This window comes from Muscardinus avellanarius (genome assembly GCF_963383645.1).
Source record: "Muscardinus avellanarius genome assembly, chromosome: 8".
Classification (NCBI taxonomy): Eukaryota; Metazoa; Chordata; class Mammalia; order Rodentia; family Gliridae; genus Muscardinus; species Muscardinus avellanarius.
The window spans coordinates 28,059,291-28,077,886 of NC_137794.1; the positions used below are offsets into that span (position 1 = coordinate 28,059,291).

General features: G+C 42.1%; 1 protein-coding gene across 5 annotated transcripts in view; it reads left to right on the plus strand.

Annotated features, from left to right (window-relative positions):
- Positions 1-3,488: 3,488 nt before the first annotated feature.
- The window catches only part of KCNQ5 (potassium voltage-gated channel subfamily Q member 5), a gene marked incomplete at both ends in the record, with an annotated part of 602,709 nt that continues 587,601 nt past the window's right edge, over positions 3,489-18,596 (plus strand). For all 5 annotated transcript variants that reach the window (XM_080699981.1, XM_080699983.1, XM_080699985.1 and 2 more), the window contains one exon: positions 3,489-3,871. In XM_080699981.1, coding sequence (XP_080556107.1) covers positions 3,489-3,871 — 383 coding nt within the window. The remainder of the gene's footprint in view (positions 3,872-18,596) is intronic.

The following is an 18,596-nucleotide window of genomic DNA, read 5'->3' on the forward strand; positions in this document are numbered from 1 at the left end:
GTTGGAGAAACGTCTTGAGAAGCTTACATACTATCCTTAGAGACAACAATTTCTTACTGACAGAAAGCTACTGTGGTGGACTGTGCCGATACATTTAAAATAATAACAGGAGGCAAATATGCTTTATAAGTGCCAAAGATAAAATAAGATACTTACAGAAGGTAGTGTAGCTGCTATTCTTATTGGTTGGATTATGGCTTGATAGAGTAATAAAGGCTAAGGTGATGGAGATTAAAGGATACTCTACTTAGGAGTTGGGAGACTTTAGTTTTACTTCCAGGCCCACATGACAAATAGTTGAGCTTCATGCAGGTCATTGAACTATCGCCAACCATTTAGGGGTTTTTGAGCTGGGGAGGACCTTTGAGATGATCTCTTCTTAGACACACAGCCCAGAGTTTCCCAGAGGATCCCAAACTTCCATTTTGCCATCAATAAATTTCCTTTTCTCTCTACAGTTTAAGGGTTTTTATTTATTAATACTGCTCTAATTAGCTCAGGAATCTCACACTGAAGCAAGGTGCATCTATATCATTAAACGGTGGCACTTTAACAATCTGCTACTTGATCAGAACCATGAATATGACTTGATGGGAGCGAGTCTTGTGTCAAGACGGTTGAGGCAAATGAGAAAAGGGGCAGGCAGAGAGAAGAAGCAAAGGAAGAGTATGGGGTCTCGGACATGTTGTGAAAGCAGACCAGATCCAGTTATTCCGCCTCCTTTGTGGGCAGTGAAAGTCCTCATTGTACATCTCTAGCTCATGTGTAGAATTTTCCATATTACGATTCCAGAGGACCTTCAGAAGAAAAATATAATGAAATAGAAAAACACTGAAATAATACGTTTCTAGTAACTATGTTCAATCGGAACCACCTTCATGTAGACTTCAGAGAACAAGTTTCCAAGGTTATAAATTTCAGACAGGCATCATACAATGTATAGAAAGGGAATGGTCTGGTCGGTAGCCAATCTATCTCATAGATTGGGAAGGACAATCAACTCACATGCTCTACACTAGTGGTAAACATTTGCCTTTGCAAAGTGTGATTTTCATTACCTTTACCTCTGCCTCTGACAATGCTCTAGTGTTGTTAGTAAGCATGGAATATGATATATTGTTTTACTCGTGGCTCACTGTGCCTACCCTCTTTTCTGAATAAGAATAAAATTCAGTTTCCTAGCAACATCTGCATTCAAGGGAATAACAACAACAGCTTAATCACACTTTATTTCCCCCCAAAGTTAATTCCTATCTATCTAGGGAAGTTAGTGGGTGTCTAAGAAAACAGTACAGTCTCATAGAAGAGGTTAGATGGGACTCACTTGGCCTTCTCCTTACTGGGAGGAGGGTAGGAAGATCAGATCAGGGTTTCTAGTTAAACCAGTCTTCCCCATTGGCAGTAGTCAGAGACACTGATACAAAACCGTGTGTTGTTTTGGCCATCTTCTACAGGAGATGCGGACCACTTAATGAAAGGCACGCCCAACTGGGAGGTGACTTTACTGGGTTCCTAGTAACCTTCAACTTAAGTACTGGGGAATCCTTAGGCAGGTTTCTTTCTCTGGGCTGTGTGTCTAAATGGCTTTTATTCTACAAGAGACCATCTCAAAGCCCCCCCCCCCCCAAAAAAAAAAAACCTCCAATCATCACAGGATTTTTTTTTTTTTTTTAGGTTTATTGGCATTCAACCACCACCACAATTTCACTAGTATTATTGTTGCATCCTGGGAAAGCACAATTTGGAAATTAAGCATCTGGCTCTCATCCAGGGAAACATGTCCCTGTGCCCTGCCTTCCTAAGACTTCCTGCCTGCAGGCAGGGGCCCAGACCCCGTGGTGGGGTGGGAGTAACCTGAAGGCGGTGGCAGAAGTCTGCAGCAAGGCAAACAGCTTGGTTAAGAGGAAGTGGTTTCTATTTTACTGCCTGCAGAAAAGCCAAGGTTTTCAAGTTTGAAGCGTGCACACGAGTCTCTAGCTCTTTCACCCTGAAAGTCCCTGCTCAGAAACTCCGCGGGGAATCTAAATATAGCAACAGCAAACTCCCCCCGCCTTCAGCCGGGGTCCCCGCGCATCTCTGGGATTGGAAAGCTCCTTCCTGGATGCTCTCTGCATCTGCCTGCGATGGCAGGGCAGGAGCAGTCTCTCGCACCTCCACAGTGCGTGGGTGTGAAGTGTATAAGGGGAAGAGTGGCTCTGGGTGTTGGCGCTTGGCTCACGGTCACGTGGCACGGTTGCCAGCTACACGCAGCTCCGAGCTAGCTAGCCTGCTGCTCAGCGGCTCCGGGGGAAGGCGAGGTCCCGCGGCGACCAAGAGCCAGCCCGAGGGCTTCACACACACAAGAGCTAGAAGGATAAAAAGTAAAAGTAAATCATGTAAATGACGCTATTGCCAGAGGCAGAAAGTAGTTGCCGCAGGCGTGGGTGTGTGTACAGGAAGGAGGTGGTAGGGTTATTTATCTCGGAGGGGCGGAGAGAGCTGAAATAAGACTTTTGCCTTATTCTTGATTTAGACTTAGAGAAGGGAAAAGGCACGCGGAGCGACCGCCTTGCAACTCTCGGTCCCGGCTTTGCCCTGCACGCTCAGTTCGGTTTAACTTGGGGACTGTTCTCCTTCATATTTAGGAGGAAAGCTACTTCTCTTGGAAGAAGTTCCGAGCCTGGCATCCTTTCCGTTTCCCCCTGCCGAATGTGATGTTTAACGGCTTACTGCTTGACACCAACACGATTTCCGAAAGCCAGAGGCCCCAGCCCGTGCAGCCGTGGCCGCCCACTCCGCCAGGGCGGGGGGCGGGGGCCGCCAGGTGCCAGAGGTGGTGGGGGACCCCGCCATCTGGCTAGCCGTGTGAGTGGCAGCAGCCGGGGGCGGGGTGGCGCGTCCCGGGCGCCCCTCCCGGCAGGACCCCCTCCTCCGAGGCACCGGGGCCACCTAGAGACTTCGCGGTTGTAGGACTTGGTCGGACTTAATGGAAATTTCTTGACGGAGGCAACCGGGCTCTTCCTCCCAGGCTCCGCTGCCAGGCGGAGCCCGGGGCCGCGGGCGCGCCCGAGGAGCCGCCGCGGAGCCCCGCGCCCGCCCCGCAGCGCACCCCCGGGAGGGCGGCCGGAGCGCCTCGCGCTGCTCTCCGACGCCGGCATGGGCGGCCGCCACCTGAGGCGGGACGGAGCCGCGGGCGGCGGCGCGGCCCCCGCCTGACGCGGAGCCGCCGAGGGCGCGAGCCCCGCGGGAAGCCGCGCTCCGGCCGCCCCGGACGGCGATGGCGGGCCCCGGCGCGGCGGCGTAGCGGCGGCCCGGGCGCCCAGCCCCGCGCCCCCCGCCCCGCGGACAGCTCCACGCCGCTGAGCGGCCGACGTCGCCCGGGCGCGCGCGGGCAGAAGGCGCGAAGCACGCGGCGCCGCGGCGGGCCGGGACCCGCACCCGGCCGCCCGCCCGCCCGCCCGCCCGCCATGCGGCCGCGGGCTCCCCCCCGGCGCGGCCCGCGCTGAGCCATGCCCCGCCACCACGCGGCCGGCGAGGAGGGCGGCGCCGCCGGGCTCTGGGCGCGGGGCGGCGCGGCGGCGCGCGGGGGGCGCCCGGGCGGCGGCATGAAGGATGTGGAGTCGGGCCGCGGCCGGGCGCTGCTGAACGCGGCGGCCGCCAGGGGCGACGGGCTGCTGCTGCTGGGCACCCGCGCGGCGGCGCTGGGCGGCGGCGGCCTGCGGGAGAGCCGGCGGGGCAAGCAGGGCGCCCGGATGAGCCTGCTGGGGAAGCCGCTCTCCTACAGCAGCGGCCAGAGCTGCCGGCGCAACGCCAAGTACCGGCGCGTGCAGAACTACCTGTACAACGTGCTGGAGCGGCCGCGCGGCTGGGCGTTCGTGTACCACGCCTTCGTGTGAGTACGCGGCGGCGGGCGGCGGGCGGCGGCGGCGGGCGGCGGCCGAGCCGGACCCCACCGGACCCCGACCCGCGGGTCCGCACGGGCTCCCGCTCCTGCGAGCGCGCAGCGAGCCCTGGAGTCTGGCGGGGCAGGCTTAATGGGAGAATGATTGGAAGCAAATGTTTATTTTTCCCTTAGGCATTTAAAACCTTTCAGTGGCTTTAAAGTTTACTACTGTTTTTCCCACAATGTCCATTCATTCAGTCTCCGGTTAGAGTTAGATGTATCCGGACTTTTTACGGTTGGTTCTGGGTCTTTATACCACGTCTCTTTTCTTCCCCTCCTTTGCTTCTCTGGTTTTGGTCCCCCCCCCCCCCAAAGATTTCTTCATATTGAAATGAAGTATGAAGATGCCAGGCATAGGAGACTCTTAGAGAAAGTTGCGGGCGCTCACGAGTACGTTCATTGTCTCCTAGTGTAATATGTCTTCGACATACGAAATAGGTTTCCTTTAGAAGAAAAAAAAAGTGTGTCATCCCATACATATCCTTCTTCTGGGATGAAGGATTGGCACCAATGCTGGAAACATCATTAAAAAAATGGTTTTGTAAATAGGTGAACCTGGAATTTGACCACGTAGAAATCAGGAAATTGGTGGAGTCTACAATCTGTGGAGCCCTGGTGTCTGGAAAATTTTACAGTCCCAGATTGATGCGAACATGTAGGATTAGTAGACGATTGCAGCCAACTTTCCATTTTATACTGTACACGAGGAGAATGTTGTGTTGCATCATTGCTACATCAAAAAGATGTTTGATTATTTACTGATATAAAATTCATATTGATTTAGATGTCGACACTGTAATTAATGATAAACATAGAGGGACATTTTTGATACTTTTCACATTCGTCCTCTGGGTTGATATATAATTAATCCTATTGCTTAATTAGCCTAATAAATCATTTTGACCTGTCAGAATACACTAAAAAATTTAGCAGTGATGATGTTCAAATAGGCAGCAAATACACACTATTTGGAAAATGATTTTTAAATGGGCCCAAATATTCATGGGTTTGAATTTTGAATATGATGCTCTTTATAGCCTGTCATGTTGGGTAGGTCATGCCCTGTATATTCAGGGAAGGTTAGAGATGACCTCGGGTTAGGGCGTATACCTTACATCTCCCAAGTGTTGCTCCTGAACAGGAGTGGGCACTTCTGATGATGCAACATTTTCTTTTTGATGTGTGGTGTTTAACAGGTTTTTATGGGCATGCAGAATTGTCTATTGTTGATTAAAAATTGTCTTTAAAAGGCTCAAGTTTAGACACTTTACTCATCAGGCTTTATCAGTCTAACTGTGCCTTTCGCGTTAGGTAGGGAATAAATTGTATACTTGTTAATATGATGTTGCTAGTGCAAAGCTTTGCATTACACACCTCTAGAGTCTGCAACTGTAATGTGCAAGCAGTTAGATAGAGGTGCTAGATCCACATTAGCACAAAGGGAGAATGGATAGTGTCATTTTCTAGAAGGATTGTGCACAACTACAGCAGACCCTTGGGATAAGAGGCCATCTTTGGCACTTGCTACTTATGATTTTAAATGAGTTTTTGAATAGCTGGACACTACACATTAAATTAATAAAGCAAAGTTGCTTTGAGCTGTAAGTCTAATAAGACTGTCAATGATACAGAAAATTATAAGAAAATAATTTCTAGAGAGGTGTAACTAACTAATTCCTTGCCAGCCTGGGAATCCCCAAATCTTACTTTAATAACCATTTTTGAAGCATATTAAGGTCCCTGCCAAGAACAAGTGCACTGTGATTAATGAGGTACTTCAGGGATGAATTTACTTGGTAGACCAGTGTTTTCATTGCCAAGAAACAAGTATGTTTAAAGTTATGCTTCAAGTAAAGAAACTTGTCTCTTAAATAGGCAAAAAATCATTATTATAATGCTATGTTCACGGTATAAAATGTAGTTTCAAGCGTATATTTTCTAGCCTTCTGATGACCTACTTCAGATCCTCTATTCCAGATTAGAACTGAGTGATTAGGGGATCTGTACCCTTACTGCTCTGTAGAATTGACTGGACAGCCTTGTTTCCTGTTTTCAGCTCCTCAGTTTATGAGATGAGCTACTTGAATAGGAGTTATATCTTTGAATGTTGTTTGTTTCTTTTAAATTCCCTCTTTTTAGAAAAAACTTTAGAAGAGTAATGTGGAAGCAGGGGAATACATTATGGGGTTCCATATGTAAATTTGCATCGATATTGCAAATGTGGTTCTGTGAAGTTACACCAGAAGCAGTTTCGCACAGACATTTAACTCATCTCTTTGTCTAATATATCTTTGCCTGGCTTAAGACCATGAGTAGGAATTTATAGATAATTTAAACCAGAAGGAACAATTCAGTCACCTAAGCAAGGGGCCCTGAAGTCATCATTTATCTCATACTTGCTCCTACTGGCATCCAAATGGCCATTAAGTCCTGTATAATACCTTCATAAATAGTTTTCAAATATAGTACCTTCTCTCTATTGTGACCCCTATTTTCCCTCCCTATTTCTCCGTACATTTCCACTATATTACTTTGATATTCTGCCTCACCATCGGGCTTCTGCTCACAGGTTCTAGCTTTCCCCTCTGACACCATTCTTATGTTCTATTCTTTCTTAATGTGTGTGTAGTCCTGGGGATTTAACCCAGGCGCACTCTACCTCTGAGCAACATCCCCATCCCTATTTTAGTTTTTCATTTGGAAACAGTGTTTCACTAGGTTGATAGATAGTCTCACTGCTTTCTGAGGCTGTCCTTGAACCTGTGATCAATCCTCCAGTCTCGGCCTCCCAAGTACTGGGATTACAAGCACGCACCACTATGCCCAACATGGCTTATTCTTAAAATGTAAATCTTCTTATATCCCTTGCCTAAAATTTTTCTGTGAGCCTGCATCATTTTCTTGTTCATTTATTCATTTATCTATTAATGTACAAATATTTGAATATCTAATAGTGCTAATTCCCAAATTAAAAAAAAGCAAAGGCTCTACTCTCAAGGAGGGGGGGGAATTACACATGGGATGATTCCAACCATACGTACAAGTGTGAAACAATATCATTGGTGCTCTTACAGAGGAGATAGGTTACAAAGCCTCATGGAAAAAGAGAAAGAAGTGTAGGAAATGAGAGTAGAAAGGCCAGCACATCTTCAAAAGGGCAGAGAAACATCGGCTGAGTTTGGCCAATAAGCATTTAATTTTTAGGTGGGCCAAGTAGAGGGAAATGAGCAATCTTGGTAGAGAAAATAGTTACAGAAAAGATATGAAATTGTGAATCAGGACAGTCATTCTAGGTACTGATAAGTATTTGCAGGATGAGCGTAGCCACAGGAAAAGAGAGTGTGGGGAAAGACACATGCTTGACCTTTGATGGCCTCAAATGTTTGCCACGGAATCTGGTCTGTACCCTATAATCAGTTATGGCCAATGAATGGTGGAAGTCAAGGAAATGACATAATCAAATATGAACTTTGGAAATCTCTCCTTTTTATCAGTTTTGAAAATGAACTGGAGAATACAAAAAAATGAAATCAGTATTGATGAGCTGGTAGCGGTACTACAAAATTTACACTGATTGTTGCATTACTTTATCCATAAATTCTTTCTGTAAATGTCTGGTGACTCTCTCCTATGTGCCATGTATTATTCTAGAAAGCTGAGAGATGATTGCCCAAGGAACTAAAGCAATGACTGTGCAGATAGAAAATAAGGGGTCCATAAGAGCAGTGTTAAGGACATAGAATTGGCAGGTTGTTTGCCTTTCTGACCTGTGGTATGAAATGGATGATTCTGACCTGGGTCATTTGGGAAATGGAAGTACCATTAACTAATGTATGAGGCAAAGGATGAAGGGCATATATTCATGGCAATATGATGAGTTCAGATTCGGACATAAATTGTAGATGTGTTTGAATCCTTCAGGTGGGGATTTTAAGTGATGGAGATGTGTCACTTATGCAGTGAACCAAATAGTTTCTTTCCTGAGGGTCTTATTTCTTTAAATTGCAATGAAAGGATGACTTTGTCTCAGGTTTGTGTATATTTTCAGACACTCGCCCAGGCTGAGTAGGGTACCCCTTGTCTCAGGTTCCGTGACACTCTGGGGACATTATTATAATGCTATTTTCCTACTCTGATGTTATTATGGGCCACTTGCTCTCTCTCCAATAGGAGGGTGAACATCCCTTACAGAAAATCTACTTATCTCTGTATCTTAAGCACCCATCAAGGTCCCTTGTATCTTGTAGACCTTTAATAAATGCTTGCCTCCAGAGTAAGTAAATAATTTTCCTTGGAACCTCCCACAAAAGAGTTTCAGAGTGAGCTGAAGCTGGAAAATCTATGATGTCTTTTCAGTTTTTTCAGAAATAAGATGCTGATGATTCACCTAAAGTAAAAGGAATGAGACTAGAAATAGGAAACCAATGCTTCACTCCCAGCTTTCTAGCTAACTTTGTGACTTGAATAAGGCTTTTTACCCTTTTGGTCCTCCAAATCTTCATCCACAAATGGTCCACTGGTGTCCATGATCCATCCAAGGTGGTGGGAGATGCTGTTAAGAGTCTAAAATACTGTCAGGGAAAGGATATTTGGAATAAAAAGTTTTCTGATATTTTTATCATTTGTTCCTCCTCATCTATGAGCTGAAGGGTTTCCTTCTAGTTGTCTGCTATAACTTTACTCCCAACTGTCCAAGATCCATGTACTACGCAGTAGCCAAGGTGATCTTTCTGAACACTTTAAAGGACAGGTTACTCCTTTGCCTGGAGGAGGAGTCTGTTTATTGCCTCTCACACAATGCACAAGGTCCTTAAAGGCAGGGCTCTCTCTATTGGCTCACTGCTGTATTTTTGTTACCTAGATCAGTGACTGCCACATCAAAGATATTTCATTCATGCATGTTGGTTCACTTATACTGCAGATCTTCAAAAACACTTCTTAAATCCTTGTGGAAGATGGACTTTTATTCTGTTGGCCACTCTTTATCGGACTCCATTAGACCCATTTACTTTATTATTTACATATGTGCCCTTCCTTCCTTCCTTCCTTCCTTCCTTCCTTCCTTCCTTCCTTCCTTCCTTCCTTCCTGTGTAGTACTGCTGATTGAACCCAGGGGAATTCTACCTCTAAGCTACACCCTTAGTCCTATTTTGTTTTTTATTTTGAAACAGGGTCTCACTGAGTTGCAGAGAGCCTCACTAAGTAGCTGAGGCTGGCCATGAACCTTCTGTCTCAGCCTCCCAAGTACTGGGATTACAAGTGAGCATAGCCACACATGGCTATGTGTGTGTGTATATATATATATATATATATATATATTTTTTTTTTTTTTTGAAGTAAGTCTATATCTATAGAATTTTGTATTTTAATTTTAATTTTGTCTCTAGATACCTTAAAATATCTGATTTCCCTTAGGTGCAAATAGGCCTTATACAATTTATACTGCCTTATATTCAGGCAGTATATAGTAACATATAGCATTCATGCCTAATATAGTAACATGAGATAATATTCTTCAAGTCAGTCTAATTTTAAAAATATAAACAATGCTATATTATTTGTAGACCATATTGCAAATAGAAATTGAAAATTGTTAAGATATTAGTATCAGAAATGTTATAGCATAAAAGAAATAAGATGTATGAAAAGAATATTTCAAAATGGAATAAAGTTCTGATATAAGAAACACTATAAACAAGGAACATGGCCAGCAGCCTTTTGATAATTACTTGCAAAGAAGTAATGCCAGTTTTAATTTTTAATTGCAAATGGCCATTTTGGCAGATGAAAGTGCCAGCAGAGCATGTTTTATTCTAGCCCAGTGGTGCGGAACCACTTGAAGCCCAATTGCTGAACTGCTGTAGCTCATAGTTATATTTAATGATTTGTCGATGTTTCCATTTTAATTTTCTTTTCCTTCAACCACTTATGAGGATGCTATTCGAAGTTTTTATTTGGTCGCCTCTTGGGAGATAGATTGGTCACTCACTGTATTTTTTTCCCTAATAATTGAAATTCTTTGTTGGGTCTGAGTTTCCAGGTGATTCTTTCAATCTCTTGGAATAACTGTCTGAAGAATGAGTTTCCTAAATATTATTGAAGCTATCAATTCCTAAATTTAAAAATAGTTTGAACTTTTTCTGTTTCATATATATATATATAATTTTTGTGCATATATATTTATATACACTGCATAAACACACAAAAAATCCTTTAGCAGAAAAATTGTGTAAGCACAAATATTTACATTTCCCTTTGTTTTGATCCTCTAAAAGTAAAATGAGACTCAGATTGAAGTTTAGAAATAAAAAGACTCTTAAATTTTCTCTTGATGATATGAAGATTGTCTCATATTTTAAATATATTTAAATTTCAATGTACTTGAAGTTCTTGATCACAGGGGTCATTATTCCCACTTACAGTGTCTGTGAGGTAATTCTAGAATCTATTTTTTCTTCACTCAGAGGCAGGATGACTTTATAATTATAATGTTATAATACATCTTTTCTCTTGTTTTTCAACAGTCAATTCAGTTTAACATGTAATTAACTGTCATTATGTATGCCAGGTAATGTGTTAAATGCTTGTGGTTCAGAAAAGGGGCTGATATGGACTTAAGGAAATTCCATTGGGAAATATGATTAGGTTCATATTTAATTATCAACATTACTCTGCTGATTTTATGACTATGAGCAAGTTGCTTCTAATACTTATTCTGTAAAGTAGAAATATAATATATACAAAGTATTATAGTATATATGAAATGTATGTATATCTATGTAACATTTTATATATACATACTCACACTTAGCATACTGGCTGTTGTTGAAACTGGAGAGAAAATAGAGATAATGTGGTGGAGGGTTGTATTGCCCTGTGAAAGGTCCAGTTCTTATTCTGAAGGTGATAGGCAATCTTTGAGAAAGATAGGACTCAGGCAGGTTATAATGTCACTGGGTTATCATATGGGATTTATCACTGTGTCAGCTCTGTAAATGATGACTATGATCAGGCACAAGAAAACTGCCCTTTTCCTATGTAACTGGGAGGTTAAATCATGGCCTCAAAATGCAAGTGTATCATAGAATTTATGAGATAGGAAACCACCTGTATTCTTTCCTAGGTGGAATTGTTTTGAAGGCATAGACCTTGAAAGCAAGGCTAGTTATTCCCATAACTTTTTGCAAGAGGAAAGAAGGCCAGGGCTCCCATTTCTCTTAAACTTTTTCTCCCTCATCTGGATGGATCTGGAGAATCAGATGGGATTGAGATTTTAGATTTTTTCTTTCTATGTTTTGAGTCATTGGATACACTTCTTAGCTTTCTGTTTTGTAAAATTAGAATTTTTTTTTTAGAGTTTATTCAATAATCTGAACTCATGCATAAGTCCTTGGGGTAGGAACTACAGGTGATTAGCATACATAAGACACAACCTATTCCTTCAAGGAGTTTTTTAATCTAGGAGGATATTAGTTTACTGTTTACTGAGGCACAGAATCATCTCTATAAATTAACTTAGGATAAAAGCAAAAGCAAAGATTGATCTTTCTCCAGTGACATGTAGGTGTTGCTCCCATTGGAAGGATTTATAATGTGGCTTTCAAGATCACTACACATGGGACTACTTCTTGCCAGTTCTCTTGACCCTTTGGGAAAGGTTGAAGCTGAGTGTTAGCTGCTCGTATGGGTGGGCATTCTGCTCAGGGCTTTCCTACACAGAAACCAAACAGGAGTTTCTACTCGTCATAGTAATTTTTAAAGAGTAGCAATTAAATGAGTTAAGCTAAATGTTCTAGTTAATAAACATTCTGAGTATGTTTAATTTGCCTCAAAGTCTTTTAAAAATAGAAAAGAAACTGATGCTGCTTCATAATACTTTTTTGGGTTGTTATTGTCCCCCCCCCCAAACAGCTTAGGAACAATAATATAAGCCAAAGGTTTGGTTAATTTTTTAATCATATTTAATACCCATTTATTTTCAATATACACTTTAATCTTCATGGTTAATGTTTTTATTCTTCTACATTAAAGGAAAGTATCACCCAGACTTCTTGAGGGTCTAGAATTTGCCCATTAATTAATTCATTCATTCATTTAATAGTTGAGTGCATATATACTGTGTCCTTGGAATGCTTTGAAAATATTTCTTCCTATTTGTTCAACTGTCTCTGGGAATGTGGGAAATGGCTCTTCCCTTCAACTACAAAGTAGCACTTCCCAGTTTAGCTAAGGTCAATAAGTGTTAGCAATGTGTATTCCTTGCAAATCTTAATGTGCTTTTTATCTACCTCCTTGAAACGACCTCTTTCTGTTTCAAACGAGTTTTAGAACTAGATCAGCAGCCAGGTTAAAGAATTTCAAAGTGAGATTGAATTAGTTTTAAATTTGTCATACCAGGTGATAAATTCTGCAATTCTATTTCATTCCATCAAATGGAAAAAGCAAATAAGTCTAATGGCAATACAATTGACTTTTGTAAAACCTGTTTAGAACCTTCTGGATAGGCTCCTGAACCCAAAGGTGCATTTGTTCTTACTTATGGAGGCTTTGATAAGTAGGAAAAAAGTGACTATTTTACCAAGCACAATTTTACCAAGGCACAATTTTACCAACCTTGAACATTCAAATGATCATCTAAATATTTTTTCTCTAAAAGAAACCCAGATAAGTTCCTTTAGATTCAGACCCACCGAGGGGTAAACAGAATGAGATGGGTTAAAATCTTTTAAAAGGAGCCATCTACCCTAGTTGATGCAGTCCTAGGTTAGCCTCACACTGATATGGTCTTACAGTCCTTCCAAAGGTAGGTAGGGGACACAGTAGAAAAAAGAGTGCCAGTCATCACGTGTACCAGCCATGTGGGCTTCCAGTCACTCGTTCCGACTGCCAGTTTGGGTTGCCCATGCTCAGTGGCCCTGTTCTCTACTCTGCAGAATGGCCCCAGTCACCAGTACTGAAAACAGAACATGGGTTTCACAGGATATCTAGGAAGAAGAAAATTCTCTCATTAAGTTTCAGAGCTTTTGTGTTTAGTGTTGGACTTGATGGGTTACTTTACAAATTACTGTGCATTTTTAAACTAGTCATGTCTTGCTGCTGAGAGCTGTTTTTCAGAGCTCCTGGGTATGGAGTTTTATTCCAGGTTTTGGGGCAGAAGTGGGTAACAAATGTAAGTTTATAGATGGCACTAGGTGAGGTAGCCTAGACAACCAAAAACAAGAATAATCAAGAAGCCATCACATCATGGAGGAGAAAATAGACCAGTCCTCTTAATTCAAGAGATAACATAACTCACATTTGTCATCAATGAAGGATCATAGTGTTTCTCTCCAAAAATAAAGGTCAAAGTCCCTGACTTTTTTTTGTTGTTGTTTCTTATTGGTTCAGATTTCCTTTCTACATTGTAATCAGTATAGATTTCTGAACCATATAGTACTATATTTAAAAGACCTATTCACAGAAAACTTATTATGTGTTTTTAATACCTGCTTCAAGGGCCACATGTAAGTTAGTGAGTAAGCCAGGCATGGTAGCCCAGGCCTGTAGTCTCAGTATTTGGGAGGCAGAGACAGGAGGATTACCAGCACCTGCAACTTAGTAAGGCCCTCAGCAACTTAGTGGGATTCTGTTTTAAAATGAAAAATAAGCTGGGCGTGGTGGTGCACGCTTGTAACCCCTGCGCTTGGGAGGCTGAGACAGTAGGATCGTGCAGGTTCAAAGCCAGCCTCAGCTTTTTAGTGAGGCTCTCAGCAACTTAGTGAGACCCTGTTTCCAAATAAAAATATAAAATGGGTCTGGGAGTATAGCCCAGAGGTAGAAAGCCTCTGGGTTCCATCCCCAGTACCACCAATAAATAAATAAATAAATAAATAAATAAATAAATAAATAAATGAAAAATAAAGTAGGGTTGAGGGTATAGCTCAGAGGTAGAAGACCCCTGAGTTCAATCCCCAGTACCAATAAATAAATACAACTACAAAGTGTGTGAGTGGTTGCTCTGGAGCAAATATCTGGCCTCAGGCTTCAAGGAAGCATGACAGGCCTGGCCTGGCACTCACCCTGGAACATGAAGAGGGAGAAGGGAGGGAGTCATGGAGGGAAATGGAGTTCAGCCCTTGGTTGGCTCCTCATAGGCAAAAGAGATGGACAAATCTGTGTGTTCAAGATTTCCAGCAAGTGTGACTGTGGCCGAGCAGTTGTTGCTTAATTCTGTTTCAGCTAGAGATGGATGCAAAGGTGAATGTGCATCCTATTTGGGCTTTGGGAGAGGACAGAAGGCCAGTAGTTGCCAACATAGAGGTGATAGATGAAGAGATAATGCAGGTTCTAAGCAGAGTGTCAGGGATAGAAGTTTAGGAAATAATTATGTTTGGAAAGATGAGAGGAAAAGAAAAAAGAGAGAAGGGAAAAATTAGGGCAAGAGCATCCCTAGAAATTTTAAGTCTCAAAGAATGATTACAGTGGGGGTAAAGGTGTTGCAAAAGAGAGAAATGAAGATGTACATGTAAAAAGAGATAATGATATAGAAAGCCAGGATAAAGGGAAGAGGGCAGAAAAGTAGGAGAGAACTCAGCCATACAGAAGATAGCATCTGCAGCACATGTGTTAAAGCATCCAGTATCTCAGGGGAAAAAACATGATGTTTTTTTTGAGGAAAAGACCAAAGCAGTCCAGCATGTAGGTAATATGCAGATACAGTAATTAACATCTCAGAAGGCACCTCAGTAGGCTGAGGGAAGTCCTCTAAGGTATAACTGTGTAACTAGGATGGAAAAGCCAGGAGAGAGAGTAATATAGAAAAGCCTATGTAAGCAGAGAAGTCTGGTGGGCAAGCCATTTTTCTTCTTAAGAGAGATGCTGATAAGTCCAAAGCAGTTCTAAAGAGTTGAGATAAGGCACCAAGCAGTGTTGGAGGGGAAGAGGAGAAGACAGATTAGGCTGTATGATTGACAGCTAAATAGGGAAAGAGAGAAGGAGAATGGTGGATTAGGAGGCAGCAGAATAAAGCTAAATCTTTAATTCCGCCAAGCAGCCAGAGAGCTGTGCAAATATAAAAGCCCCGTGAAAGGACCACCCTATAAGGGGAAAGATTAGCATACTTAATAGGAGCAAGATTCTGGAGGAGGAGAACCTGGGATTGAAGTTCAAGGTTTGGAGTGGCAGGTGGAGGTGTGATACTTTGATTGGCAAGTGCTGACGACATTATGTGTTGGTAGCAGAGCCCCTGATGGAGATGGCAGGACTAGACAGGAGACCCGACTGGGTGGATGAGATTCTGAGAATTTCCTTAACAGTGGCATTTGAAAAAGCAGATGGAAGCCGGGCGTGGTGGCGCACGCTTGTAATCCCCGCGCTTGGGAGGCAGAGACAGGAGGATCGTGCAGGTTCGAAGCCAGCCGCGCACGCTGGCTTAGGAGACCCTGTTTCCAAATTAAAAAAAAAATGTAAAAATAGGTCTGGGAGTGTAGCCCAGAAGTAGAAGGGCTTCCAGGAACCCCAGTACCACCAAAAAAAAAAAAAAAAAAAAGAAAAAAAAAAAGAAAAAGCAGATGGAGCCATAACCCAAGACTGTGTAGTCACGAAGGGAATGAGAATGATCTAGAAGTTATATGCGCTCAATATGTATGTATGATCTTGGGCAAATGGTGAGCCTCTCAACATGCTTTCCCCCTGATAAATGTGGAAATAATGAGACAAGGTGTTAAAGCTCCTCACTATAATTGCTGGTACAAAAAAATCCCCCCAAAACATGATCGTTTTAATACTTTCTAAGCAATATAGTGTTATTAACCAATAAAATCTTTAGCCTCTTCAAAGGAGGAAATAACAAAATAATGAGCACATGTAAAAAATGCATGTAATGAATAAATGACTGAACACATGAATTAACATAACACCTATTTTACAACACTCTGGTATTTGGTGCCAAGATTATATAGCCAGACATTTCCTGGAGTGTAGCTCTCTGAGCATGAACAATTTTTTTTTCTTCTCAGAAGTCAGAAAATATCTTATAATCACTACTTTGAATAAAAGCACTTTAAAAAAACTATTTATGTGTTGGGGGATTACTAGGGATTGAACCCAGGGACATACCTTCAAGCTACATCTCCATCACTTTTTATTTTTTATTTTGAAACACTCTCATTAGATTGCTCAGAATCTTGCTAAGTTGCTGAGGGGGTCCTTGAATCTTCAGTCCTTCTGTCTGCTTCTAAGTACTGAGAGTACTGGCAGGTGCCACCACGCCGGGCCAAGAGCACACTGTTAAGGTTTAAACTTGAAACCATTGTCAGGGACTTGTATTTTGACACATGTAAGCAATTGGACTGTAGACCTGGGAGGACCTTCTTTTTCTACATGGGAAAACTAGTGTGCAGCAATGAAGATAAGTTGCTCAGGATTAGACACTTCCCGTGGGAGCCAGCACTGGTGATCAGGACTTCTACCACCTGTATGGAAAGCACTTCAGTTGTAGGTCTGAGACATGGCAAAAGGTCTCCCTCCTTGAAGGCACGCTATGGTTTCTAAAAAATTAATACTGACATTCATTACAGTATTATTATTTGTTTAGCTACTGTACCAAGGATATCACATTAACAAATGTTTTGCTATTTTTTTACTCTATATAGTAACAAAAGACTCTTGGTCTCCAGCAGCTGATATTACTTTCTATGACTTTTTTTTCTTCCAAGGAAGTTAAAGTCTGAAGAAACAACTTCTCAAGTCAAAATATATATTGACATGGTCTTTAAAGGCTCTGAGTAGATAAAGTAAGAAACAAGTCAGTTTTTAGTCTATTTAGTCATGGTACTGTTTTGTTTCCAGATATGAACATTTTCTGAGGATTATCTCCAGAATTCAAGCAAGAAAGTATGGTGTAAAGAATATATATAAAAATTACATGAGGATGTGTGCTTGTACATCTGCGCGTGCATGTACACACACACACACACACACACACACACAGAGTATTTTATTACACTTGATATTTATTCATTAAGGCCAGGCAAATGTATTTATCCAGAAATTCAGATGAGCTCAAACATCTGTATTTAAATCTGCCATGTTACAGGTCTGGCTCCCTATCTGTATGTTCCAAGAATGTGGTCCAGTACAGTTGGACATGGGCCAGATCAGCCATATATGAACTAACTCCTGAAAATCCTTTCCTATTTCATGAGCTATATGACTAACTCCAGCTTTGCCAGCACAAGAGCTCTCTTTTACTTGAGTAATTAAAATTAACTTGATTTTGGTTTCTATGTTCCATACACACACACACACACACACACACACACACACACACACACACACACACGGAGAGAGAAGGAGAGAGAGATTATACCCTCAGCCCTATTTTTTATTCTTTATTTTGAAACAAGGTCTTACTAAGTTGAAACAAGGCCTTACTAAGGTGCGGAGGGACTCACTAAGTAGCTGAGGCTGGCTGAGAACCTGGATCCTCATTTCTCAACTTCCCAAGTACTGGGATTACAAGCGTGTGCCACCACGCCTGGCTTGTGCTCCTGATATTTGTCTATATCTAATATTATTTTTATTATAATATCCTCATTAAAAGGTAATGGTTTTATTAATGAATAATGGGGGAGAAAAGAGTTTGGGAGGTGGTTTTTTGAATGACTAGTCTATAAATGCCATTTCTGCCTGGGTCTTTTGCATGCACACAGAGGTTGAAGTGGACACTGTGTTTCTTCAGACATTTTCTTTTTATCTAGGAAAATTTGAGAGTGACTATAAAAAATGAAACACTCCAGTTGATTTTTATAAACAATTCTGTATGCCCTGTTTCTCCCTTGATTTTTGAATACCTATAATATTTTCTCTCAGTCATCATAAGCTCCACACTGATGGTCTAGAGCTATTTCATTACCCAAACTTGGAGGATATAGGATGCAACAAACAGTAGCCCCCGTTCCCTTTGGCATGTTGCTGATGCTTTTTACCCTAAAGAAATGGGTTAGTTTGACACTGCTAGATAAAGAGCACTAAAGTGCTTCTAAAGAAGGGCCTTCCTTCTCCATGGGCAGATTTGTACACAAGCACAGACTTGTCACTAGCCATTGGTAGGATAAAGGGAACCTGCAGTTATTAAACCCTGACCTTACCCAAAAAGGGAAGTCAAATTATTTGACATTTGTTCAACATCCTGCATGTGGTGCTGCTGTTCAGCACATTATATTTCCTGGGGAACTTGTCTGGAGAAAAGGTTTAATTTGAGCCAAAGTGACAACCCATTGAATCAGACTCTTGGAAAAGTCAGTCTATATAATTTTGCAAATGAAGAATATTTTATAAACATGAAGTATGACATTAGTTCTCAGGGTAATTTGTGTCACACAATATTTCCCTGTCTCCCCAGAACCTGGTTAGGCCTTATCTTTGTGTGCTTCAGATATGCCAAATACACTTGCTTAAATTACTATGACAGAGCCAGGTGGTGGTGCATACTTGTTATCCCAGTACCAGGTGGCTGAGACAGGAAGACCCCAGGTTTACAACCATCTCTAGCAACTTATAGGGCTGAGGGTGTAACTCAGAAGTAGAATGCCCCTGGGTTCAATCCCCAGCTCTACAAAACAAAACAAATAATATTATTACCGGTGTCAGAATGGAAGCTTAATAAGTAGGAAATGAGGTATATTAATGATAC